The following is a 26,498-nucleotide window of genomic DNA, read 5'->3' as shown; positions in this document are numbered from 1 at the left end:
TAGCTGTTATTATTTTTAGTCTTTTTTTTTTACAATTTTTCACTTGCAATGTTTTAATTTTCCTCGCGTATTTCATTTTTACGTTCTGTTTTTAATCAGTTTTGATGTATATTTTACTATTGATTCAATCTTCGATTTATGTTCGAATGTTTCGAATATCACGAGCCTATAAGTCCTTCTAACTTTTTACTCAACGAATGTACCCTTCCAGACGTTACTAATCGATTATCGATTAAAATCGATAGCTAATCGATAATTATTCGATTGATTAAATATCGATTAAAAACGATAATCGATAGCTCATCGATACGCTCAATTTTTCAGGACTCAATTAAATTATCACCATAGATTCTTAATCGATAATATCGATTACAGTGTTAATAATTGATAATATCAATTAATATCGGTATAATCGATACCTCGACCCTATCGATTTTAATAGATAATTTCGATGAAACTTGGTTTAATATCTTACATCAGATCGATATAATCGATACTCGATATTTTTTAGGCTCCGATTATTTATCGATTATCGTTTTTAATCGATATTTAATGAATCGATTAATTATCGATTAGCTATCAATTTTAATCGATAATCGATTTTATTGATTAGTAACCTCTGGACCCTTTGAATAAAAATGATAATTGAAAGCTGTGGTTGCTTCTTAAACAACAATTTTTTGACATGCGCTGAATTTCAATCTGCAATTTCAAGATCAAAATGCTAAATAGGGTAGAAAACGGCTCACTACAATCAGCACCGAAATATAATGGCAATTTTGGGTATTTTAAAGTTTTTCAGAATTTAAAGGTCGAAGCCAGAATTGCCGTTTCAGTTTTCCACTTTGCTTCATCGGATTTTTCGATTTAGGAGGGGTTGAGTGGCTTCCAGGCTATATTCTCTGCCTTATTGGAACATTTTTGAGCTTTATGATCTGTGATCCTAAGGTCGTAAGTCTTAAGTCTAATGTTATAACTCAGAGTTAAAACTCTACTTCCGAGCTATACTTCAAAATACTTAAAAGTCACTTGCGGTTTTAAAGTTTTGAGGGAATTCCCATGTCAAATATTTCGGCGCCGAGAATAGTACCTCCAATCTGCTTAAAAAATGAGAACAGCTAACAGTAGAGTTTAGAAAGAAACTAACAATCTTTTGTAAAATGTGTTTCTCGGAAACAGGGACAAGGGGTTATTTCCTTCATTTAATTATTCTTTAATATTTTGTCATAAAATGAAGAGCTGCATTTTTTACCTGAAAATTATAATATGTCACTAATTATTTTATTAAAATACTTTTAACTTTTTTGTTCATAATTTTTCTACCCAATAATTGTAGCATTTTCCTGTATTTTTTCATAATTATCAGTGAAGTTTCTAATAACTTCTAACTAGCTCTCAAGAAAATTGCAGTTGGAATGTTCTATTTGATTTAATATTGATAATGAATGGAATCAAAGGCTAATAAATTGACGACTCTAAAATATAGTGTTCCACAACTTGGAAAACCACACAGAATTTCGGACAAACCTTCCTTAGCATCTTTCACTGATAAGAAAGTTAACTTTATTGTTATTATTATTTGTCGATTAGATAATTTTAGAATCGAGAAATATTATTTTGTAAAATAGAAGAATTTTTTTTTTGGTTTTTCTTAGAGATATCTTGAATAATACGTTATTGTAAGGACCAGTTTTTGTAATACGGTACGAGAACTAATTCAAAGTTCTAAGGGAAAGGGTGGGTGGTAGAGGGCGGTAGGGGGGTAAGGGTGGTAGGGTGGTAAGGGCTGTAATTCCACCGAAACAGCTAGCAAACATGGTCTTCCATTATTTCAGTGAAAAGATTTTGCTGTTTGTGTGTTTCTCTACAAAAGATTACATCATAAATACCACGATCTTAACCACGGAAATTTTGCTTTTTATCCTCTTGCATTTAACATACAGTGTGTCCCGAAAAAAGCGGACAAATTTGTATACGAAATAAACCAGCTGCGCTGGAAAGTCAGCCCAAAATGCTTAGAAGGCTTAGAATGATTAATAGGAAGTACAGATAAGAAATCTGGCTTTGTTAAAATCTGAGCAGTTTGAAAGAACGTATCTATTTGCTTGAAACGTTCAGAAGAAAACAGAGCAGTGCATAGTGGAATCCGTATCCAAAGCAGAAGTCGGTGAAAAATATTTATTCCGTTGTTGTTATACTCTTTCCATGAGAATAATAAAAGACCCAGATAGATGAAATAGTCTACAAGTCGTATATAACTTTTAACATTATTCGAAGAAAAAAAATTTCTTTGATATACTCACTTTCTCCATCTACGCTTTCTCTATAATTAGCTCTCTTTATTTACAATGCAAAAGCATCTTTTATTAACTATGGAATATGACACAAATAAAGAATCTTTTTTCTCTTCTTTTTTTCTTATTATTAATTATAAGGCTTATGTTATAAGGTTTATGAATCGAAGTAACGAAAGTGCCAAATGATTTTCAAATTTTGAAATTTAAAATGAAGTAAAAATTTTCAAATTTCAAAATTTGAAAAATGAAAAATGGAAAATTTTTAGTATTGCTTAAAATTGGACAAAGCTCGTTGTAATAAAAGTGCCAATTAAAGGTTTAAATTTTAAAAATTATATTTGTCACGCTTTTTTCATTTATCTGAAATTTAAGAAGCAAACTAATAGAATTATCTTTGAAAAAACATACTGTATTCGTGAAATTGAAGGGACAAAATATCCACCTGTTTTTTGCCTATTGTCTCAGATATCAGGCTATATTAGTCGAAAGTAAACATCGTTCTAAACCCCCATAACGTGGTTTCTTTGCCTTATATGGTAAAGTTGATTACCTAAACGTTCTTAAGGTAGAATTATGATGTTACAGTGTGTGCAAATCACACTTCTGTATACTAGGAACAAAAAGTCTATTGACGGGTCACGTGACATTAATCAACCAATCAATTCTCTCAAAGATAGAATCACTCGAATTGCAGGGCTTTAGGTAATTATTGCACTTTTAGTGTACCTCCTGTTGACGTCAACACAGATTGCTAACCTTCTAATGGGCTATTCTAAAAAAAATTATACAGGGGTATTGACGAACTTTTTTCACTAGCCCCCCTGGAAATATTGAATGGCAAATTATCCCCTGGAAATTGGGATACAAACCCTCTGGAAAACTAAATTTTGTGAAAAAGGGCTGGAAAACAACTGATGTCAGTTTATGAGGGGAGAACCCCCTATAAACCTTGAATAACCCCCTTGGAAAAGCTGAAAAAGGAACAAAAACCCCTTGGAAAATCAAGGCTTAGCATGCAGGCATGTTCCGTTCAATCAATTTTTGACGACATTTCTGGTCAAAAAATTGAATTTCGATGGTAATTTTCAATTTTCAATTTTCGAGTTAAAAAATTGAAAATTGAATTTTGATTGAAAGTTTCAATTTTATTTTTATTTCTGCCAGAAATGAACTGAAATTTCCAGTATCATCTTTGATTTTCTAATATAAACTTTTTGTATTGAAAATTGAAAATAATATTTTCAAATACTGAAATTTTGTCGTGAAGAATTGAATTTGACAAAACCAAACCAATTTGTAAAAAAAACGTCTCGGATAAAAAAATTGAAAGTTGAAAATGATTTACAATCAGTTACAAAGAAGACGAAGGAAACAATAGTTTTATTCAGTCGCTTCTTTGTTAGTCTAATTTATCTCTAACTCAAGGAATTAGGTCATTTGAAACTTTCTGATTACGCAGTACGTCAAAGGCCTCTTGGGGGGGGGGGGTTTCAGGGGGTACCCGATTCCGCAATTCCGCCAATTTTTTCTCCAATTTCCGTCAAACCGTCTTAAATTGAACCAAAATTCCGTCACCGAAAATTCCTTTGAAATTCAATATTTTTGTCGAAAATTCTGCAAATTTTGAATATCTTTTACCAATTCCGAAATTCCGCAAATTTGTTTGCTAAATTCCGTTTTTCCGCACTAAAATTGTCTAATTTTCCGTCTTCGTCAGAGAACCCAATTTCCGTAATTCCGTCTAAATTTTCGCCAAATTCCGCCACTCCGTCCGAAAAAAGGGCCGATTCCGCTCCTCCGCCAACCATGAAACCCCCCCCTCTTAGTTGACAGGTAGTTGTGCCATTGAGGTTGAAGGAATTTCATTCCTGACACAGTCCTGTGTATCCTAAAGACTTAATCGAGCACTTTCTAAATAAGTTTTTTTATAAGAACCAGTATACTTTGGCTCAGGCTGGGCTGTTCTTAATTTTTTGAATTTTTCAGGCTTAAATGTTCTTACGATGTTTTTTACTTGAGAACTTAAAATAGATTTAAAATCAGTACTTTTTTAGAAATCTGAGGCTCAGATTGTTCTTAATTTGTTCTTAGGTTTTGGCCTAAATTTCAGCCTCGTGTTCTTGTAAAATTGTTCTTATAAAAAAGGGCGTTGCTCAATAAAAAAGGCACACTGCAGGACTATGTTTGCAGTCAAAGACCAAAGAGTATCCGAAGAGTATATATTACGTAAAAGAAATTTTGCCACGTGAAATTTATGTCATAGTGTATTTACCCAGAAGGAAATTAAACTGCAAAAGACCTGGGAACTAGAAATCAACAGATAATAAAACATTCTACTTTCTTGTTTTTTTTGGTACCGATGAAACACTACTTGTTTTGAGCATCTGTTTTCATGGAAAAGCAAGCGTGATAAAAAATTGGTTTTGTTTTGTCAATTCAATTTTTCACGACACAATTTTCAGTAATTGAAAATATTATTTTCAATTTTCAATGCAAGAAGTTTATGTTAGAAAATCAAAGATAATACTAGAAATTTCAGTTCATTTCTAGCAATAAACAAAACAAAAATTGAAATTTGCAATCAAAATTCAATTTTCAATTTTTTAACTCGAAAATTGAAAATTGAATATTGTCATCGAAATTCAATTTTTTGACCAAAAATGTCGTCAAAAATTGAATGAACGAAACATGCACACACGGCTTAGGCTCCCCTTGAAAATTTCGTCAATACCCCTGTACAGTTTAAAAATGGAATAGCCCAATTTATTCATACTTAAAATTTAAAAACCTCTTTTGGCACTTTTATTACGTCGATTGGGGTATAAACAATTTTTTTAATTTCAAAATTTGAAAATCAAAATTTTTTTGTATTTTTCATTTTTCAAATTTTGAAATTTGAAAATTTTTACTTCTTTTCAAATTTCAAAATTTGAAATTCATTTGGCACTTTCGTTACTTCGATTGTTTATGTTATGTGTTTTTTTTCTTTTCTTATTTTATCTTGCTAAGAAAAAATTATTTTCGCGCGCTAAATAATCCCGAAATCCTGTTTCCCGAAAATAATCCGAAATCGGAATTAAAATGAAAGTCTTAACGACGAGCGGGAAAAAAATCGTCGAACCGATTTGAAGAGTCACCGGGGCTGACTAAAAAAACAAAACTTTTATCTAAACTGGGCTGAAATAAGATTACAAATCTCTGTTCAATCAATAGATCGTAATTCCCAAAATTATTAATATAGGTTTTTGGGATTGAAATAAGTATTCAAGTCAGAAAGTTTTGCATAAATTATGCGGATTTTACTTTATGAAAAAAAATTTGTCCACTTTTTTCGGGACACACTATATACCTTGATACCTTGTGTCATGTCTGATGAGTGGCTGGCGCCCGAAACTAGTAGAAATGAACTATGTTTTGGAAAACTTTTAGAAACTGCATTAACACTTACTTCAATTTATTTTTCTTTCAGTAAAACTAAGAAAAATAAGTAAAAATCAAAATTGAAATATGACAACCATTTTGGGCGAATGAGGAGTAATTGATCATTGTTTTGGCTTCATAGCACAATAACTAATATCCAACAAAATGACGGACCGTCCGCGGCGTGCGAACGCGGGCAGTCGTATGACAAAACTGATTGAAGAAGCCCAAGACGAGGAAGAAGGGGATGATTTTTATAAGAATACATATGGTGGTTTCAATGAAGATGAAGAAGATCAAGATTATGTGTCTGAAGATGAACAAGAAGATATCATTGACTCTGGTATGGTCAATTTTCATTTTCAGATTTTTTTTTCACATCTTGATTCAACCTATTTCGTTGTAATTTCATCCCTTTGAAAACCTTTAACGAAAACCTGGCCGCTATACCATTTTAACAATCAGCACCTTGCATAATGAAAATTATATACAGTTGACTCTCGCTAATTCGAACTCGAATGTGGAATCTTATTTGTTCGAATTATAGGGAGATTCGAACTATAGAAATTTTACGAGGGTTTCTCCTTAACGGAGACTGGAAATAAGTTTGAATTACAGAAAGATTCGAATAAAAGAAGTTCGATTAAGCGAGAGTTTAATCAAGGAACTTCTATGATTAAAGATTCAAAAATTCTAAAGCGCTGATATATCAATTTTATTAAGTAACCCCTCCGATCTGTTACGAAATTAAGGCTACAGCTTTATCGGAAAATTTCAACTTCATTGTCTATTAATGACTTTCTCAATCAGATTTCAGTTTATCAGAACATGAAGATGAAGTTGAAAATAATGAAGATGATGATGACAAGAAACGGAGAAAACTCAAAAAGAAAATCAAAACTTTCAAAAAACCTACGACCGCTGATGGCACTCCGAAGGTTAAGAAACCGTCCGTTAAAAGAGTTGTCGAACCAGGTTGGTCTTTGAAATCAATCTTTTTGTATGATTTTAGTTTTGTGCATTACAGTAGAGCCTCTTCAACTCGAACATTTATAATCCTAATTTCTCCTCAACTTGAACAAGCTTCCTGGTCTCTTTAGTTAATAATGCCCTATATGTATAAACCTTGATTTAGACCTCGAAATTTCCTTTCTCGAACTAAATTTTAGTCCCCGTGCGTGTTCGAGTTATGTAGACTTCACTGTAATTCTGAACAGTGAGTAGTAGGTTTAAAGTTTCATAACAACTGATTCCCCAAAAAAAAATTTCTTGTGTTTCCTTATTATCACAGTGCAACCTTTGGATAAGCAAGCACGTATGCGTAGTACAACCCTTCTGAAAGGTGCCGAACAAGCTAGAAAACAAAATGTACAGGGTGCTGGTGGTATCAAAAGACATCCTAGAATGCCACAGATGAGACGCCTAACTCAAGAAGAACTTCTGGCAGAGGCAAAAATCACAGAAGAAAAAAATACAGCCTCGCTTGCTCAGTTTTTGAAATTGGAAGAAGAAAAGAAAAACGTCAAAGTAACCAAGGTAAGCGAGTCTCATATTTTGAAGTTACTTTTTCAAACGTTCTTTGTTTTGTTTTTGAGTAAGATAGCTCTTTTAGAATAAGAATTGGTTGGAGAAAAAGTGACCAATTGCTCAGGTGACCGAGCTTTCCATAAGTAAGATTTCCCTGACGACTAAGGGGGAATAGAAAGATGTTTAAATGTTTCACAATTTCATCAGTTACAGATACAATTGAGGAAGAATGTACTTTTCCGGAAAAACTACTCATATTTTGTTCCAAAACTCAGGAAAATACGTGCTAAGTCATTTCTTCTTTTGGACACTGTAGATCCTCTGTGAAATTTTAGTAGGATGACCTGGGATGACTAGCAATAGATCGGGAAGTTTTTTTAAGATTCAAGAGTTCTTTTAACTAGAGTAACACTCAGTCAACTCTCTCTCTCTCTCTTATTCGAACCGCTACTATTCGAATCTTTTTATAATTTGAACTAAAATATTTGTCCCCTCGACCAGAGATTAGAATTAAGAAAATTAGAGAAAAAGTCAACCGTAACTTGATAGAAAATGTTCAACTTGAAACTTTATAGACACGCTACCAAGGACCGATCATTCGTTTTCAGTCAGTGCGCATGCCTGAAATGGTTGAAATAATGGCTGACGACGATGACGTCATCACCGAAAATGATGAACAATTCTCTTGTCGAAATTTCTTGGAATTCACAGATACGAAGAGTTTTCCGAGAAAGTATTTCCCGTATCCTTCGAAAGTGAAATATCCGGAAAAACAGGTTTGCGTTGTTACCGGGCGACCGGCGAAATATAAAGACCCGGTGACGGGGCTTCCGTACGCCACTATCGATGCTTTTAAATACATTCGACAACATCAGAAAAAGCTGCAAGAGAAATTAAGCAAACAGAGACTAGAAGGTCGTGCGCGCAGACGGAAAAAGATGATTTCCGTATTTTAAAATGATACCCTTAAAATGATGTGGCTCCCAAGTTACCATGGTTTTCAGGTATTTTAGTGTTTTTGATACCATTGACTCGGTGTTAAGTAGGTTAAATAGGCTCATACATTATATTTATTTTATATCACAAATTCTACTTACTTACTAGTACGTCCTGTGTAAAAACTAGGTTTTTAAAATACTTTTCATTCATTGAAAAGATCAATTCATCTATGACATGTTTTCGAATTAGTTTTTTGAATATTTTACAAAAAAAAGATCAGGCCAATTTTCGACTACTCTGTGTACCTGTCTGTACCAGAGCGTATCTTACGTTAGACGATCCTATCGTCTACACATTTTCACTAAAACAGGAAGCGAGATAAATTTCGGGACGTATAATAGTTACTTATATCTTCTGGAGATATTGGGTTTACAGTTAATTTATATAGCAGCGAAAAAAGTGATTTGGGAACCATTTAAAGTCAATAGTCGGGGTTTATGGCCTTTAGTGTTTTAAGACGGAAGGTTTTCCATTTCATTAGAATTCTTAGAATAATTGATAAATACTATTTACAAATAAATAACAGACTTACAAAAACTCGTATTCAAAAGAATACAATAGATACATCCTAAAATCTTTAAAATCTCTTATCTTGTTACCGTCAGTCTCCGTTGCCAAGATTTATCTTTCCTAGAGACCCAACTTTATTTTTCACCAACTAGTATCCTTTTCCATTTAAGTTGACATTTTAAAAGTATTAATAATTATATGTGAATCGTTAGGTATAAGGTTACTTTGATCAGTGCAGTCCGGCGTTTCTTTACGGTGTATTGTTGTCGAGAATCTCGAAGTCAAAATATCCTCACATTCCCTATCTCCTGCGTCGCTCATGTCTCAAATCCAATGATACAATCAATCATAGATCAAACAGGGTTATTTGGAAACATTTCTTGCCATTCTAATTTCAAATGTTGTTTTTCACGTTCGATCATAGACATATCATGCAGAATTTTCTTGATCTCCTCCCCTGAGCTATTTTCCTCGTTTTCCGCCACAACCAAAGAGTACTTCAGATTAATAAACTCAATCTCCTTCTCGTAGATATGACTTCGTAAACGAAATTGGTTCTTCATAGCTTGAATCTCAGCCTCCTTTTCCTGGTTATTGTTCTCGTCCGCTGCGGTCTCGTCCGGATCTAAAAACTTACGTGAACGCTCAACCGATGATAAAAGTTCAATTTGTCGAGTCAGTGAATCATTTTCGACTTTCTTTGCTTCAAGTTCCAAAGCATGCGTTGTTTTAAGTGCTTTGATTTGTTGTTCCAAATAATTGACCTTATTCTTGTGGTCACTCGCCGCGCTCTCAGCGCGTTTGCTACTCGACGATTTCATACGGTCAACTCGAGCCTGTAATAAGGATTTTTCACGTTCTAAGGATTGCACTGTTGATCTCTCACGCTCTAATTCTTGCGATTTCTCACGAAGTTCGTTTTCAATTCTTGATCGATCTTTCATGTAGACTTGAAATTTGTTTTTGGTTGTGTTCAATTCTGCTTTAACACGTCCTTCCTCCTCGGTTAGTTTATCTAACTGTAATTTCAATAACACGATCTCCTTCTTATGCGTACCCTCCATCGTTGAATCATAATCACTAGCTGTTGAACTTTGTGATTCAAACATTTTATTCCGCTTGCGTAACTCATTCCTCAACGCATCCATTTCAGCTCGGAGTTTTATAGATTCGGTATATCTCTCTGTGACCTCACTCAAAGTCTCATTTTCTAGTTTAGCCAACTTGGTACGTAAAATTTGGTTTTCGTTCTTCATTCTCTTGCTTTCCTCAATCACGTCTTCCCCGTTCAATTCATATTGCTTCAAAGCGCGCGCCAACTCTGCTTTCTTTTCTTCTAAACTACGATTCGTTTTACGAAGTTCATTCAACAGTTCTTTCACTGTCGCCATTTCAACATTTAAACTTCTGTTCTCCTCGATTAATTTTTCTTTCTCTCGTCTTAATCCATCAGCTTTATTGCGACTTTCGACGTATTCCCCAATAGCACGATCTCGCTCCCGCTCCAAATTTTGTTTAAGTCCCTCAAGACACTGTGTTTCACCTTTGTATCGATTTAACTCCTGGTTTACACTAGTATACAACCGTTTAATTTCATCCAAATCGCTCAACAACTCGGTCTTCGTTTTTAACAAATCTCGATTCTTTTCTTGACTGGAACCCAATTCTTTCTCAAGCCCATTCTTCTTATCTGCCACGACTTGCAGTTCTCTACACAGCCTTTCAATTTCAGTATTCCTCTGATCTAGAGCCTTTTGAGCGCTCATATTCTCATGTTTCAAACCATCAGCAGTCAACCTGAGCTCATCCCTCTCCTTCTGGACCACCTGTTTCTCAACATCTTGAGTGACCAGATCATTCTCCTTTTCGTCGAGTCTTGAGAAAGCCTCAGTTAGATTCTGATTCATTTCGTCAACTTCATGTTTGAGGCTGTTAATTTCGTTCTCTTTCTTTGCTAACTGGTTTTTCAAATCTGTATTTTCTTTACCAGTTTCGTTCTTCTTCCGTTTGTTGTCTGGAAAGTAAACAGAAATCAACCGTAAAGTGACCGTAGTGCAGTGGTAGAGCATCTGGCTATGGTTTGCAAGGTTGTGGGTTCAACCCCAAGCCGAGTTATACCAAAGAATCCCAAAATGGTACTTGATGCCTCTCTGCTTGATGCTCAGCAATTAAGAGAAGGATCAAGGGTAAGTGGAGCAATCCAGGGAGATAGAGTAGCGCCCTCCCCTAACTTCGGGCAGATAGCTATCGAAAGAGGAGCCTTCGGGTCGCCTCTGCTTGCGGTCGCAGACTTACTTACTAAACAGTAGGAGGTAGTAGGATTTAGGGCTAGAAGAATTAAGTAGGGTTTTTTGTTGATTAAACTGCTCTCCCTTCATGCTTTACGCCAAAGAAAAGGGAGTAGGAATTGCACTTATTATATTACTTATAATAAGTTTTGTGAAAGTTTTGTCCTGTATTTCAATGAAAAAGTTACCTTTCAACAGGCCTTCCAACTGATCCAATCTTTTGAACAATCCATTCGATTTCTCCTCCATCTGTTTCACCATTTTATCTTTCTCAACACCATCACTAACTGCCACTTCCAATAATTGTCTCGCCTCGTCGCGCTCCTGCCCAACCCTCTCTAACTCGTTTCCAGCTTCCTGTAATTTTTGTATCAAATCTTTCAGATCACGTGCCGATTTCTGGTATTCTTCTTTGATTCGATTATTTTGAGTTTCTGACTGTTCAACATGACCTTCCATTGTTTTGAGTTTTTCTTCTAATTGAACTTTTTCTGCCTCTAGTTGTTCGATTTTCTCCTCTGCTGCTGAGAGCTTGTTTTCCGTATCGATCAGTCTGAAATGAGAGGTAAATTACTTAAAACTAGCGAGCAATGCAAAAAAGAAATAGGTTTGGAACGAATAGCACAGTTAGCACAACATAAGAATACTGCAAATGAATTCTTTGCTCTAACTAAGGAACAATTTTGCAGTGAACATTTTTCATTATATTAAAAGTTAAGATCGATTTGAGAAAGAAATATTTCTATAAAGTTCACGAAAAATGAAGAAAATCGCAAAAAAAATTGTTCAACAATCAGCGGAAAGTATTGAAAACTCTGAATCTATGTTTACCTTTTAACGATAGCTTGTCTTGTTTCTTCGCCCTGTTCCTCCATTTCATTCTGTCGTTGTCTTGTCACGTCTAATTCTTTCAATAACTCTTGACGTTGTGAACGACTCTTATCCAAAGCGCTGTTCAATGCGGATAACTTACCTAAAGGTGAAAGAATGATAGAATAATCGTTAAAGACAAAGCTTGGTACAATTGATCGAAGAAAGATAAAGGATCCAATCTCAATTCCCCTTTAAAGAGGAAAAAAGTTGCTATGGATGATAATTTTAACACTGAGAACTCTGTCTGTTGGCATCGTCACAAAGTATGGTCTGCTTGTCAGATTACTTAGAGCTAGACGCGTATTATTTCTTTACAAGAAATTAATTCTTTCCTTACCTGAAACTGAATCCACTTCATTCTTCAAAACTTCACGCTCGTCAACCGCTGATTTCTTGGTTTTCTCCAATCGATCTAACTCGTTAGAAACACGTTGGTGATTTTGATCCAAATTTTCATATTTCTCCTGCAACTCAAAGTGCTTCGTATAAAGGTCGTTAAATTCGTCCTCATTCTCCTTTAGCTCGGTAGTCAACTTCTCCTTCTCTTTAGATAAGCTATCGATTTTTTCGATAGCTGAGTCGAGATCTTCGGACAACTGAACGATTTTGTTTCGATAAGTGACGGATTCGCTTTTAGCGTGTTTCAGATCCTGATTTAGCTTATCTAAACTCTTCTTAGCGACTCGATTTGCATCGCTTGTTTTTGATGTTTCATCTTGTAGTTGCTTTAGTTTACCTTGTAAAGTGTTGGCACTTCGTTTCTCGCTATTCAGCTCCAATTGTAGCTGAGAAGCCAGACTTTCTTTATCTTCCAACTCCTGTTTCGTTTTTTGTGTTTCGGATAGGTATTGCTCATATTCTTGTGCAACATCTTCTTTCTCCTTGGTCAAATTCGTAATTGTTTCATTCTGCTCAAAATCTTGCTCCAAAGCTTCTTGTAATTGCTTTGATAACCCAATATTCTTTTGCTCTAATTCCTCTAGAAGCTGTTTGGTTTGCTGAAGCGAAGTCTCTGCTGTCGTTTTCTTGCGCTCGCTCCTCTCCAAAGCATGTTTCAAATTAACAATCGTTTTGCCATTGACTTGTGTCGTCTCCTGATTATCCTGTCGTTGCTGCAACAACTCTCGATTCTGTTTACTAAGAAACTCAATTTTTCCATTTTTATTCTCAACTTCAGTTTCCAGCTCTGCGACGGAGATCTGCAATTGATCCACTTCTTCTTGTAGCTCTTCAATCTTGACTTTTCTCCGCTCTCCTTCCTTGTGTCGTTCTTCCAACGTTTCATCCTTATTCTGCATCAAACCATTCAATTCCTTGACTTTGCGTTGGTTAGCTTCAACTTCTTCTTTAAACGAATGATATTTGGGTGTCATTTGCTCTAACTCTTCTTTCAAATCATCCAACGCACGTTCCAATCCGTCATTCCGCCTTTTTAAACGATCACATTTCTCAGTCAATAGCGTAACCGTTTCCTCACTCTCTTTAATAGCCACTTCATAGCTCTCAATATCCATAACCTTTTCATCAAGCTGTTTCTTAACAAAATTATAAGCATCTTTTGAAACGCTAACATCTTCAGATGTCTGCAACAATTGTTTCAACCTGGCCTCGTTTTGGCTCGCATTACGTAATTTTTCTTGCGCCTCCAACAAAGCCTTCTCCTTACGACTCATATCTGTTTCCAACTTATCGAGCTTCTGTGTGGCAACTTCTTCTCTGGATAAAGTAGCCATCAGTTTCTGTTTATATTCTTGAATCTCCATCTCCAGGTCATCTTTAGCCGAAGCATCAACTTGGAGTGTCGACATCTTCAAGCTATCTTCCTGCACTTGTTTTTGCAATGCATTATTCTTCTGCATCAACTGCGCATGTCTTCGTTTCAGCTCGTCCAATTCAGTTTGTAGCTCGTCTCGCTCATTTTGAGCTTTTTCTTTAGCTCTTTGAACTGCTGTAAATTTTTTCTGATTCTCTTTCAAATTTTGAATCAATTCGTTGATCTTCTCTCGATCTTGTTCACTGTCTTTAGACAAATCTTGGTTTTTGGCCAGCGTATTTCTCAAAGCTGCGTCATTTTTCTCGTTTTCGGCTGACAGTTCGATATTCTTTTCCTCTAGCTCGAAAATGGTGTTATTTTTCAAGTTCATCTCATCTTCTAGGGTCTGCAGGTTGCGTGTTTGAGATGCGTTCTTCTGGTTTAATCGTTCGATCTCTTGTTTATTCAATTGGTCATTATTTCTAAAGACCAATAAGTCTTTATTCAGTTCATTTGTCTTTGCTTCATATTTGGTTTTCTCGGTTTTGAGTCGTGTGAACAGACTTTCGATTCTTTCCTCCAGATCCTGAGTGACGTCATCCTTAGCCTTCAACTCCTTTGCCAACCCTTTATTGATCTTAATCTGCTCATTTAATAAACCTTCAGTCTCCGTAAACATATTCTTCTCAACCGTTCCTTCAGAGAGTGCAGACAATTCCTGATACAGAGCTTCCTTTTCCTTTTTAACACGCTCAATCTCAGCTTCAAGCTGCTCTTTAATTTCCTGCAATTCAACTCTGGCGATCTGCAAATTCCGATTCTCCTCCTGTAGATTCACATTCAATTGGTCTCTTTCCACGATCTTCTTCTCCAGCCTCTCAATTTTCTCCTGCAACAAATCAACATCATCTTGCACCTCTTCCTTCATCTCTTCAACCTCCAACAACAAATTCTTCGTCCTCAATAAATCTGCTTTCAAATGCTCATACTTCTTATTAGCTTCATCCAACAACATCTCTAACCTTCCTGTGTCCAATGTTCGACTCATTAACTCCTGCTCCAAAGACATATTACTCTTCAATGTTGTATTCTCCATCATCTTTAACTGTTTGCTTTCATTCTCCTTCTCAAACAGCATTGCTCTCAATTCCTCTCTATCCTCTTCAACCATCACCAACCGCTCCTTAACAGCACCAAACTCTTGCTCAACACCATTCCTCAAATGCTTCTCACTTTCCAAACACATCTCCAACTCCACAATCCGTTTGGTCGATTCCTCCAATTTCCGTTCCAAATCTCTCAAGAAACTGTTCTTCTCCCTCAAATCAAGATCCAATGTTTCACGTTGCGAAGATACATTATCAGCTTGGTCAGTCAACATCTCGTGTTTCTCCTCAAATTTTCGTAACCGTTCCTGTAGATTCTCCCTGGTTGCCAGTAATTCTTCAATCTCCTTATCTTTATCATTGGTCAGTCTCCTCAAATCCTCAACCTCGTTCTTCAGCTTTCGTACATTCTCTCGACCTTGCTCTACATTGTCATGCAACGTTTCATTCTCTCCTTGAAGTGCTTTATTCTCCGTTTTGACAATCTCGTTTTGCTTCATCAACTCTGATTTAGCGTTCTGCAATTTCTCATTTTCTTCTACAAGAATTGTTAACTCCGTATCACCGTTACTCGTTGCACCATCTTGGACATCTTTCCCTTCCCCGTTCTGTATTTTTTCATTCTGTAATTTACTCAATAGTTCGTCCTTCTCTTTAATAGTCTTCAGGAGGGATTTGATTTTTTCTTGCTGTTCATCATTTTCATCAATAAAAACGTCATCCCACTCTACTTGGTGTTGCTCTATCTCTGATTTCATTTCTTTGTTGCTGCTAGCCAGGTACTCTACTCGCTCTTCTAGCTCAGAATTCGATCGATGCATTTCTCTTTGTTGTTCGGCCATCTTCGTGATTTGGTCTTCAAGTTCCTGTAAAAGTAGAGCATAGAATGTGCTTAAAATTCAGTAATACACTAATCTGGATCGCAGATCTCTATAGATATACTATAGCACTTAATATCCACTTCCAATGAACATCGCACGAAGTAAATTACCCCTCTATGATGATAGTTTTTCGATCATGATTTTGAATCTCGCCAAGACAAAACTTTCTCAAGCAAAAAATGAATTGTGCAAAATTCCTTACTTATTTAAAATATAAAGAGTCTCAGGATATTTTAATCATTAATATGTGGTCCGAATAGAAATTCTGTACCATTATAAATAGACCCTAATTTCTATGTATAATTCTATTTTCTATAAGGAGACAGGCTTCCTACTGTTCATTTCGATACTTCAAGAACATGTTTTTCAGCCATTATTTACAATATTCTTTCTTGTGGTTTCGGCAAACCCACTTTCACCCAGTTCTACTGAGAAACAGGGTTTTAGAGATTTTATAAAATTTTAGAGACTCTAAATTCTTTTCGGTACATTTGAGAAAGAAAATCTAATATTAAAACTCGTCTAAAATCTTTATAATTATAAGCCTTAAGTAAAGAACTTTTCCCAAGAATGAACCGAGTTATGTGGCCTTTTTTGGAAGCTTTCGAGATCTTGAGATCTATTTGTAACTTATCAAAACAATACAGTACCTTGACTTGTTCAGCCAAACTTCTTTTTTCATGCACCAAAGTTTCATTCAATTCACTGATCTTGAATAATTCTTGTTCATAAAGTTCATTCTTTGCTTGTGTGTCTTTGAATGTGTTGTTCTGGTCTTTGAGTTCTTGGCGAAGGCTTTCCAATGCCTTGTTTTGATTTTCAGATTCTTTAGTTAGCTTTTGGATTCGTTGAGTTTTTTTGTCTGATTCCTCTTCGATATCTGTGACAATAAAGATAAATTCATGAATGAATGGTTTTTAAAAATCAATCAATCTTTCTACCTCGTTTTCAAAATATTGCTATGGTGATTGATTCCCAGAGAAGTTCATAAGAAGTTCGCTCTTTTAAAAGTAGCACTTGAAAACTCAAGGGATTTAATCCCCTTGGTATTGGTTTCAAAACGAGGCAGTTGTTGCTGCACTCAAAATAATTTATGAAAAAGCCTATCATTTTTTCTGCAAACATGCCTTATTTCAAAAATATCTTCCACAAATTTTGGAAAATAATCTCAATTACCTTTCGAAAACGTATCTCAGATCATATGCCCAAAACCTAAGCCACCATTGAATAAATCCTTAAATCTTTCAAATGTGACACAAACGGTCACTTCTCAAAAGTCCAATATTTTACAGATTCTGATTTTCCAAAAGTGAGGATTCTCTTTTCAACAAGACTACGCTTCTCAGTTTCGGTCATTAGAGTTCCAAAGGCCGAAAGCTGTGAAAATAATATTCCAGATGTAAATTTAATTTGACTCTCACTAGGTTCCAAAAAATCAAGATTTTTCTTTTGAAATATTTGTAACACCTTTTTTTTACCTTAATTAAACCTTGAAGTTTCGATTTCTCTGCCTTTATTTACGTCTTTCTACCGAAGAAAATAGTAGTAGAGTATTCCTTCGCCTATTTCAAAGTTAGGTCAATCTGTAGGCATTCCCAACCTAAGGCTTGTGTTTTCTTTGTTTTCATTGAGCATTATGAAAGGATATGATTTATAGATGAAAAAGTTTTTCAAACAGCATCAAATATTGAAGAATAGCAATGAAAACTTTCAAACAATGACCGCGCAGTTGTCTGAATTTTACAGCAGGAAAGATTTTTGATGAATCATGAATCTATTTTTATTGAAAACCAACACACACAGAGGGCTCAAAATTTGCAAACTTCGAAATTTATCATTACTTAATGATTGGTATCAAAAGTATGCACCCCTATGTCAGATACTTTTTCAATGCAATTTAGATTTTTCCAAAATCTTTCTAATTCGGGTGTGGTCCACATCACAGGGCGGGTTTTCGGGATTTAAGAATAGTGATTTTATCTTGTAGACCTAATGCTCCTCAGTACTCCCTTGGGAATTTCTTGAACTCGCAACTGCTATTTCAAACTATGTAAATTCACCTGTTTTCTCTGTTACAAGGGTATCTATCTCTCCCTGTAATTTCTCCTTCACTTGGGTATGATCGCGCGCCATCTTCCGTATAACCTTTAACTGCTGATCCAACTGACCACTCAAATCGCTCGATTGGTTATCGTTTTCTTCCAATCGTTTCACTATCGATTTCAATCGATGACATTCGTCTTGCCATCTTTTTATCTCGTTTTTTGCTTCTTTTACGGTGACTCGTAAAGTCTTATTTTCGCCTTCAAAGTTCTCAGCTTGCTTATACAAGTTTGCTTTCTCGTTCTCCTGTTTTTCGATATGCTTCTGCATAGTTTCGCCCATCAGTAGTAATCTCTTATTCTCCTTCTGAAGTTCGATATTTACCTCATTTTCGCCATGTCCGTTCTCGTAATTACCGTTTGGAGCTAGTAAATCTCCATTCTGAGCTTGTAAATCTTGCTTTTCCCTTTCGCAATCTTCCAATTTTGCGCGTAAATCTCTTACTTGCTCTGATAAAGTTTGGTTTTCTTCGTGTAATGATTTTCGTTCTTCTTCCATTTTTGACATAATGTGCTCGACCAATCGTGGTGAAGCAGGCATATTTATATCTCAATATTGGTCAATTTTACACCTCGTAAAAGCCTCCAAGGATTTCTGCAACGAGTCTCCATATAAATTGAAATTACTGAAAATTCTCGAAATTAAATTTTTGAAAGTGACTAAATGTACAAAAGTTGTTCAATATATCACGACATGAAAATCAATGATTTCATAGAAATCAAAATATTTCTTGATGCTTTATTTTGAAAAAAAATGCTGAAAGTGAGTACAATAATTCGAAAGGAATTCTCACCGTCAAAAATTGAAAGACAAGCTTATAAGATTCGACTTCGAATTGGATTTTTTGCAAGTCATCAAATCTCAATAGCTTATCCACATTATTTTTGCAACGAATTTCTCGATGGATGCTAAATTTGTCATAGAAACTGATAGACATGTTTCATATCACATAAAAATCAACACTTTGTTTCATTTTTATTCAATCAAAATAATATTGAATGAAATCAGTTGACGTACAGCTTCAATAGCATTAAGTATTCGATTTGAAAGCTCCTTTATATATCACATTGAAACATTTTGAAAACTCTAGTGCACTCTAAATTTGTTTAATTCCATGAGTCACTATTATGCCTATTATTTGACACACCCCCTTTTCACAGACCCACTGGGACCCCTCCCCACTTGAAAATTTGGCCAAAATGTCGTCCCCGGTAGAAAATTATTGAAATCCCTAGCCATAAAAAAGATGATTGATTTTTAGCTCGTTATTTTCATCCCCACTGGCTGAAAAAATCCTACCGGGTCGATGAGAAGGGGGTGTTTTGACACTTGGAGAAATGATAGCAAGTATTTTTCCAAATAATCGCCTTTAGTATAATTAGTCAGATTGAAAAATCTTTTACAAAAAATACGGTGATGCATGGGTAACACCCTATTTTCTTTCAATATACGATATTATTATTTCGATCTATCATTTTGCTAACTTTTCAATATCATCAACCCATTTTACACGCCTGTATCAAAGCCCCAATGGAACGTTTTTCCTCAATGGGGATAAAAATTCCTACTGAAATTCAATGGGGATAGAAAATCTATTGTTCAAAGCTTAAAAAATCCAGTGGGGATGGTTTTGGAGTGCAATTTTTAAACATTTAATTTCGAGCGGGATGAAATTCCAGGGTATTCTCCTACCGCACGCTTTTTTATAAGATTGGTGTTTTTTCATGTCATCATGAATATTCTTAAGTTTTTTGGGGGAAAATCATTTAATAAAATACACACCTGGATCATAAAATGGTATTTTTGTTAAGATTATTGGGCCTCGCTGGGGATGATTGGCAATTTACAGATAAAAAATGTTCTGAAAATGGCTCTGTTTGCAAATTCCATGGTGGTGATATTCTTAGCCTATTCTTAATTCTTTGGCCAATTCCATCATAATATTCTTATAAAAAAGCGTGTATTGACTCATTCTTTCTGAAACGAAAAAAGGTTTTCGGATACACTTTTTTTTTATAAGAACAAACTATATAAGAACATAAGGCTTCGATGGCCACAATGTTAAGAACAAGTTAAGAACATTTTAAGGTTTCGCGAACACCCAATTTCTTAAGAATAGGAAAAAAATGCTCAAAAAATGCGAAAATAAGAACGTGTTAAGAACATTTCTAGGTATAAAACTCAAAAAGTTAAGAACATCCGCTTCAAAAGTTTTGGATTTGCTTATAAAAAAACGTGTATTCGCTACACAGTCGCTAAAAATACGTATTTTGAAAACGGGATAGAAACTACGGAAGCTTATGATATATATTGTCTTGATTTGATACCAATAGTTTACAATAATAACTTATCATGTAGATTCTATTGTTCTAGATACTACAGTTTCATTAGCAGATTGCTGTGAAAATGGAGAAACAATGATAAACTTGGAGAGACGAGAGAAACTAAATCTGCCCTGGTTAATTATTGGCTAACAATAACTACTTAATTATTGGTGAGCATTGAGCAGTATAATTACTTTCGTTTTTTTATGGAAACCGGATACACAAGATATGACTAACGAGTAGCAATAAAGAGATTATTCTATGACGTTGATTCCTGAATGACGGTACATTTCTTTTGATGAAGCACCTGATGTTGTTTTTGCACCTCTATTCAAATCGGCATCTCTCCAAAGGTTACATTTCGTCACGTCTTCACAACGCCTGAAGTTGACCTATATGACGTCAATACTACAACCAGATGGTTTTTCCTTATATGGTATGTTTGCTACCATATATGGACATTGGCAAATGAAAACTACTTCCTCCTTGATTACCTGATGTTTATATAAAGACCAAAAGTTGTTTTAGCACTGAAAACTCAGAAATAGATACTATTTAACGAGAAAGCCCATAAGTGTAAAGGTGAATCGCATTGTCAATCTAAGTTATCAATTCATTATATCAGCTATTAGGAACTTTTCGAGAATGAAGACTTTTGGATATGTTTCTTTATGGATGATCCTTATTTTAGTTTATCTTTCAAATATTGTGAAATCTGAAGATGTATCTAAATCACGTAAGTTGTTAGGTATTTATTCAAGTCACAATTTTAATCTTGGTCTTCGTTGAAGTCTTTATTCCATGTGCTCTAATCAGATCGATTTGTCGCGTTATATATTTACATGGAATTTGTCATATGTGCATCTAAAATTTAGAAGTGGTTTTCTTCCAATTTTAAGAAAATTGGTGTATTTATTCAAGTCACAATTTTAATCTTGGTCTTCGTTGAAGTCTTTATTCCATGTGCTCTAATCAGATCGATTTGTCGCGTTATATATTTACATGGAATTTGTCATATGTGCATCTAAAATTTAGAAGTGGTTTTCTTCCAATGAAGCTTGGTACTCACGTATTAAAAAAAAAGTGGTGTTTAACACTTTTTGCGTGCGTTTAACACTAGACTCGTGCGACTTTGGGAAAAACATCCAAATGTACAAGAGTAATTATGTGAACTTAGTCCAGTACCATCTCTAGGTGTGGACACTATCATTCATTTTCATTGATTTCATTTCAGTCATCCTTACATCTGTGCAAAACAAGGAACAATCTGGGAAGACACCATCGATAACTTCTTCAACCAAGTTCGACCATGTGATCGATCAAGGTAAACTTATGCAACCCTAATAAATACATCCTCGCGACTTTTGTTTAACAAATTGCTTACTTTCGGGTACCTAATAAGTGGGGGGGGAGTGGAAAAGTTCTCAAAACTTAATAAGCGGGAGGAGGGGGCTGGAAAAGAAATGTCCTTGGTGGAAATTTTTTTGAAAAGGAGCAGAATTAGAGCAAAAGAGAGACCTTTTATTTTAAAGACATTTTTCTAAAAATTGATAAACGGGGAGAGGTTGAAATAAGAATATCCTGGGTTGTAAAATTTTCGAGAAATTAATAAGCTAGGGGGACGCTCAATAGGTACCCGAGAGTAGACTGTTCGAACATGCACGGGAACAAATTTGTTCAAATTAAGGAAAATTTCGAATAATGGAGATTTGTTCATAAAGCATTGTTATTAATGGAACAGAAAACATGTTTGAGTTGAGGAGGCATTCGAGTTAAAGAGAATCTAGTTTTGAAGCGCCGAGACAAAAAACGGGCGTGAGTTGAACAAGATGGGAGGCTGATATATAGGCCTCGAAAAAACTTAGTAAACACTGTTACCCCTTTTCACGGATCTTGTAATGTTTCAAAATTTCTACTCTCTATCACTGTTCCAATATCATTTGCTTTTTATTTTCATAGCATTACTTGAAAGTGAATTAAACAAAGTTGATGAAGAATTTAACCGTATACAAAAATTGATCACAATTTGGGAAAAGAACTTAAGAGGTATGTTATATTTCTAAGTTCTAGTCCATCATTTAAATCATATCAGTATTACCTTATTAGTAGGGGGCTAGAAATACAGCCGCTTCAAGTTCAAAAGCATACTGACCTCAGTACTATCAAGACAAGATTTGACGTCAAATCACAGTAGAGCTGACAGTTAGTTGGTCTTAAAGCGACTGTATTCCTTTGTGTGTTTTAGTCAGAGAGTTGTTGTAATACAATTTTTTGCTCAGAATTTCATTCTCTATCAGATGGTACCAATCATTTTCGTTTATTTTGACTTTTGAAAATAAGCTATTCCTCTACCCCTTATTTTCCCTTGCAGTTTTGCCAATGGCGTCACTATTTTGGTCATAAAAAGTTTTCCCGGGCCTAATCCGCGTCCTCCCTCTCAAAAATATCTTGTAATATACTGTTCTTTTGAATAGACTAAAAATGGCTAGGTCGTAGAAAAGATGTCACAGAACCCCAGGCTTGGCCCCCTACTATATCGGAGTTTTTGATTTTTCTAAAAAAAGCGATGCATTGTGGGATTGTTTCGAGTGTATTACAATAGAATTCCCTCGAGGAATTCCTAAGAGATTTCTATTGTAATACACTCGAAACAATCCCACAATGCATCGCTTTTTTAGAAAAATCAAAAACTCCGATAAGGTCTATTATACAAGAAGTTGATTTCTTTCTTTCTTCTTCTGTTTGTTTCGGTACAATATATTGAGACAGACTTTATTTGTATTCATTCTGGTTAGCTTCGTGTAAGTAAGTAAGTCTGCGACCGCAGTCGGTGGCGAGCCGAAGGCTCCTCTTTCGATAGCTATCTACCCGAAGGTAGGGGAAGACGTCACTCTTTCTCCCTGGATTGCTCCACTTACCCTTGACTCTTCTCTTAATAATGCTGAGCATCAAGCAGAGAGGCATGAAATACCATTTTGGAAATCTTTGGTATAACCCGGCTGGGGGTTGAACCCACAACCTTGCAAACTGTAGCTGGATATCGTACTACTTCGAATAAACGCCCCATTTTTTTAAACCTCCCCTTGAATAAACGCCCCTTTTTGAGAAAAGACTTTGGATGAGTGCCCCCTCCCGCTCGATTAAAAGCCCTTCCTCAAAACCAAAACAAAAATTGATAAATGTCCGGGATGTTTATTTGATGTTTGACTGGAAAAGTTCATGACAAATACACAATATAAGAAAGATTTACCTTTCGATATCCATTTTAGTCTTATACAGCAAAGAAGAACTCCAGGACATCCTAAAGCAAGACCTCACTACGATACAAACAGAAACCAGCACATTGGAGCATGATCTTATTATTCTATCAGAAAAATCAATATCATTAAAAGACTTGATACCCAAAAATGCCAACAAAGCTATCAAGAAAAAGATTAAGCAACTCAAGAAGACCATTCAGAAAGAACTTCAGAAAGGCTTGGTAAGACTGATTAACGATTTTGAATGCAAGTTGAAAGAGAGATGTTCTCAAGATAGTCTTAAAGAAGCAGAATCGTCGTTTTTCAGTAAAGTTAACGATATTGGAGAAGTCCATGAGCAATGTGATGGTACGTAAGCGTCTTGTTTTAGCCTCTTTTGTTTCTACGTTCGAGAGGATTAAAAAGTTTTGTCAAAGTGCAATTTTATCAAAAGAAACTGACCAAAATTTCAAGGGGTTAACAAATTATTCCTTAGTAAGATTTTGCAGAATAATTACTGTGACAGGGATCTATGGATCACATTGCATGAGCTTGAAATTTGTACGAATCTATTTCCACCAAGCCAGGTTGGGTGTTCCTATTTTAGTTTCTTCTTTATCTTAACCTTTATAGATTTCACTCAGGAGTGTGTGGACAGCTACAAGGAGATTTTAAACAAATTTGACGACTATACTAAAGACCATGTCAGCCCATTAAAAACCCAACTTCATGATCTCAAAAAATCAAAATGTAGTCAATCAAAAACAATTCGTAAAACTTTGGAAAGTCGTTTGAAATCTTTGGAAAAGAAAGTACAACATTGGATTGAGACCATTTTATCAAAACTCAAGGAATTGATTGAACAAAAGCTGACACAGCTTAGTGATGGTTCTAAATACAATTTTGATGTTTTGAATGGACTGAGACTTGATTCGAAAGGTATTTGATCATTTTTAACTTAACTGAGAGCCAATTTATTAATACAAATCTTCATTCTTCATTTATGGGTCAAAATAATGTCTAAACCCTAAAATGACACATTTCAGGATAGCATTCAGGACTGATAATCAAATAAATTTATATATCCTTTCTCAATACTCCAATCATATATTTCAAACCTTTTCTTGTTAACCAAAATGAAAGGAAATCTCATTTGTTGAAGTTGAATCCAGGTCACTCCTATATCATTGGGATGAAATAGTAGTTCTAGGATACACCTGTATTGATCGCAATGTGATGGTCACGGTTCGGCTGTTGTCCTGATGCAGATGAATATAAAGTGTATTATATTTCTTCCGTTTAGATAAGAAAAAGGATCCTGATGCCCTTCAAGAAATTAAAACCAAAATGGTCAATCTAAAGCAAACATCAGTACAAAATTATAACGAGTTCAACCAAGTCTATCAATACTTGTTCGAATTTAAGCATCTATTGGCAGACAATGAAAAACAGTTCAAAAAATATTTCGAAATAGTTACCAAACTTCGTTACGTGATCATTGGCTTCCAAGCACAGATCGATGAATATTTAACAGTTCTCTTGAGGAAAATTAAAATGGCATCATTTGAGATTGATTCTGAAGAATTCGATAAAAAGTTGGAGGACTTCTTGTTGATGTTTGAAGAAGAGTTAAGAAAGCTTTTACAAGGTAATTTCATGTTCATCCATCAATCATATAATCCCAAAAATCTTAATTTGATACTTTAGAACCTTTATAGTAACACTGACTGTTACTGACCAGTAGTGTGGTAGCAGGGGGGAGCAACTCCCAAAAAAATTGCTTTTTTACATCCTAAAATTAGCAGTTTTCAGCCAAAAAGATGAAAAAAATTATTTCGCTCGCGTGATTGTCACACAAATATTTTAATTTTTACTTTTAATATGGGGCGCCAAAACAACAACTTTGGAAAATTGCTTCCCTAGTTTGCCTACTCTGAATCGCAGACCGAAGGTAGTATAGTTTATGCTCTCTAATTCGACGTTCTACTATTCGATAGGCTCCCTTGTTCGATGAAATTTAAAGTCCTCGTCAACAAGAAACTCTCATAAACGACGCTCCCTTATACGATAAGCTCCCTTGTTCCATGAAAATCCGATTCCCCTTCAGGACAAATTCGTCAGTGGATACAATCAGTCTTATAGTTTGCCCCAATTTTGGTTGATCCACCACGCTACTGTAAGCTCTTTTTCACCAAGCGCTCATTTTTTACTTTCTCCATTTTTAGTTGGATTATCGGAAACTTGTTCCAAACTGAACGAATTCGAAACGACATTTGACGTGACTTTCAGAGAACAACTGGAACTTCTTAATAGCAATTATGAAACACTACAAAATAATGAACTATCGTCAGAAGACCTTGACCAGGCTTATTTTGACACGAAATTATCGATTTTGAGCAAAAAGTTCGAAAAATTAACTCGAAATAATCAATATCATGCTGATTTTGTCGAGATTTTCAAACATAAATTTTGTTGACTGGATGATTGGTACATACATGGATAATTTTTAATAAAAGTCTATTCCGTACTTTTTCTAACATTGCTATTGAGGGGTAAAGGATGCAGCTAAAAGTAATACTTCGTTGGAAAAGATAATTTTGAGTAGTTTGATGTAAGGATGCAAGCTTTGTTTGTAGGTTGCTGAACTTGAATAATTTGAAAATGAAGAAGAAAAAATTGGGATTTTTTAACTCGGTCAACAACTTTTAAATATATACTTTTTTCAAAAACTTTGGATCCCATTGATGATTCTAAATATGTATTCTTCAGATTTTTTCACTTCACAACATTTTTCGTTACCGATACCGCTCGTTTCATGGATCATTGATGCCATCATTGGCTGGATTTTTAGAAAATTTGATATACGTTATGAAAATCATAGTCATTATAAAAAATCCCGGTCTGGAAGGCTTTAGTTTCTTGCTATTACTAACAGTTAAAGCTTGCATATCTTAAATTGATTTGTTTTGCATACCTTTTGATCATGTGATTATAAAATTAACCAATCTCAAGAGCTGAAATGGTAACGTGATCAAAAAGTATGCAAATCGCAACAGTTGACAATAAAGCTTAAACAATACATTACCAGACCAGGGTTTTTTATAATGACTATGTCGTGTGTGAAAATTTGTACAAGATTTTTATTAAATTCATTCTTCAAAAAATTGACGTATCCAGA

At 35.0% G+C, this 26,498-nt stretch overlaps 3 protein-coding genes across 3 annotated transcripts; 2 read left to right on the top strand and 1 right to left on the bottom strand.

The window, feature by feature from the left end:
• Positions 1-5,760: 5,760 nt before the first annotated feature.
• On the top strand, positions 5,761-8,418 carry LOC136800469 (vacuolar protein sorting-associated protein 72 homolog). Its single transcript, XM_067057128.1, has 4 exons — positions 5,761-6,060; positions 6,528-6,692; positions 7,009-7,253; positions 7,820-8,418. The coding sequence occupies exons 1-4, from the start codon at positions 5,883-5,885 to the stop codon at positions 8,198-8,200; spliced, it is 969 nt and encodes a 322-aa protein (XP_066913229.1). The 5' UTR covers positions 5,761-5,882; the 3' UTR covers positions 8,201-8,418.
• A 276-nt stretch (positions 8,419-8,694) lies between these two features.
• Positions 8,695-18,677, bottom strand: LOC136800459 (putative leucine-rich repeat-containing protein DDB_G0290503). Its single transcript, XM_067057116.1, has 6 exons — positions 17,715-18,677; positions 16,305-16,534; positions 12,252-15,639; positions 11,873-12,014; positions 11,230-11,594; positions 8,695-10,767 (listed from the first exon to the last, which is right to left on the bottom strand). The coding sequence occupies exons 1-6, from the start codon at positions 18,295-18,297 to the stop codon at positions 9,107-9,109; spliced, it is 6,369 nt and encodes a 2,122-aa protein (XP_066913217.1). The 5' UTR covers positions 18,298-18,677; the 3' UTR covers positions 8,695-9,106.
• Positions 18,678-20,089: 1,412 nt separating this feature from the next.
• LOC136800465 (coiled-coil domain-containing protein 30-like) lies at positions 20,090-26,498 on the top strand. Its single transcript, XM_067057124.1, has 7 exons — positions 20,090-20,817; positions 21,316-21,405; positions 22,041-22,127; positions 23,351-23,689; positions 23,954-24,259; positions 24,624-24,968; positions 25,546-26,498. The coding sequence occupies exons 1-7, from the start codon at positions 20,727-20,729 to the stop codon at positions 25,794-25,796; spliced, it is 1,509 nt and encodes a 502-aa protein (XP_066913225.1). The 5' UTR covers positions 20,090-20,726; the 3' UTR covers positions 25,797-26,498.

The sequence above is a fragment of the Clytia hemisphaerica genome, unplaced genomic scaffold, assembly GCF_902728285.1.
Source record: "Clytia hemisphaerica strain Z4C2 unplaced genomic scaffold, Clytia hemisphaerica genome assembly, whole genome shotgun sequence".
NCBI lineage: Eukaryota > Metazoa > Cnidaria > Hydrozoa > Leptothecata > Clytiidae > Clytia > Clytia hemisphaerica.
The sequence above is the reverse complement of the archived record's forward strand: the minus strand, read 5'-3'. Positions and strand labels throughout refer to the sequence as shown.

What these genes read in the sequence shown, in the direction of transcription:
- LOC136800469 (XM_067057128.1), top strand. Translation starts at nt 5,883, where the DNA reads ATGACGGACCGTCCGCGGCGTGCGAACGCGGGCAGTCGTATGACAAAA. An exon ending in TAAAAGAGTTGTCGAACCAG is followed by an intron (nt 6,693 to 7,008) that starts GTTGGTCTTTGA and finishes TTATTATCACAG; the next exon opens with TGCAACCTTTGGATAAGCAA. An exon ending in AAAACGTCAAAGTAACCAAG is followed by an intron (nt 7,254 to 7,819) that starts GTAAGCGAGTCT and finishes GAAACTTTATAG; the next exon opens with ACACGCTACCAAGGACCGAT.
- LOC136800465 (XM_067057124.1), top strand. Translation starts at nt 20,727, where the DNA reads ATGAAGACTTTTGGATATGTTTCTTTATGGATGATCCTTATTTTAGTT. An exon ending in TGAAGATGTATCTAAATCAC is followed by an intron (nt 20,818 to 21,315) that starts GTAAGTTGTTAG and finishes ATTTCATTTCAG; the next exon opens with TCATCCTTACATCTGTGCAA. An exon ending in CGACCATGTGATCGATCAAG is followed by an intron (nt 21,406 to 22,040) that starts GTAAACTTATGC and finishes TTATTTTCATAG; the next exon opens with CATTACTTGAAAGTGAATTA.
- LOC136800459 (XM_067057116.1), bottom strand. Translation starts at nt 18,297, where the DNA reads ATGCCTGCTTCACCACGATTGGTCGAGCACATTATGTCAAAAATGGAA. An exon ending in TGAAGTGGATTCAGTTTCAG is followed by an intron (nt 12,015 to 12,251) that starts GTAAGGAAAGAA and finishes TTTCACCTTTAG; the next exon opens with GTAAGTTATCCGCATTGAAC. An exon ending in AGACAAGCTATCGTTAAAAG is followed by an intron (nt 11,595 to 11,872) that starts GTAAACATAGAT and finishes CTCTCATTTCAG; the next exon opens with ACTGATCGATACGGAAAACA.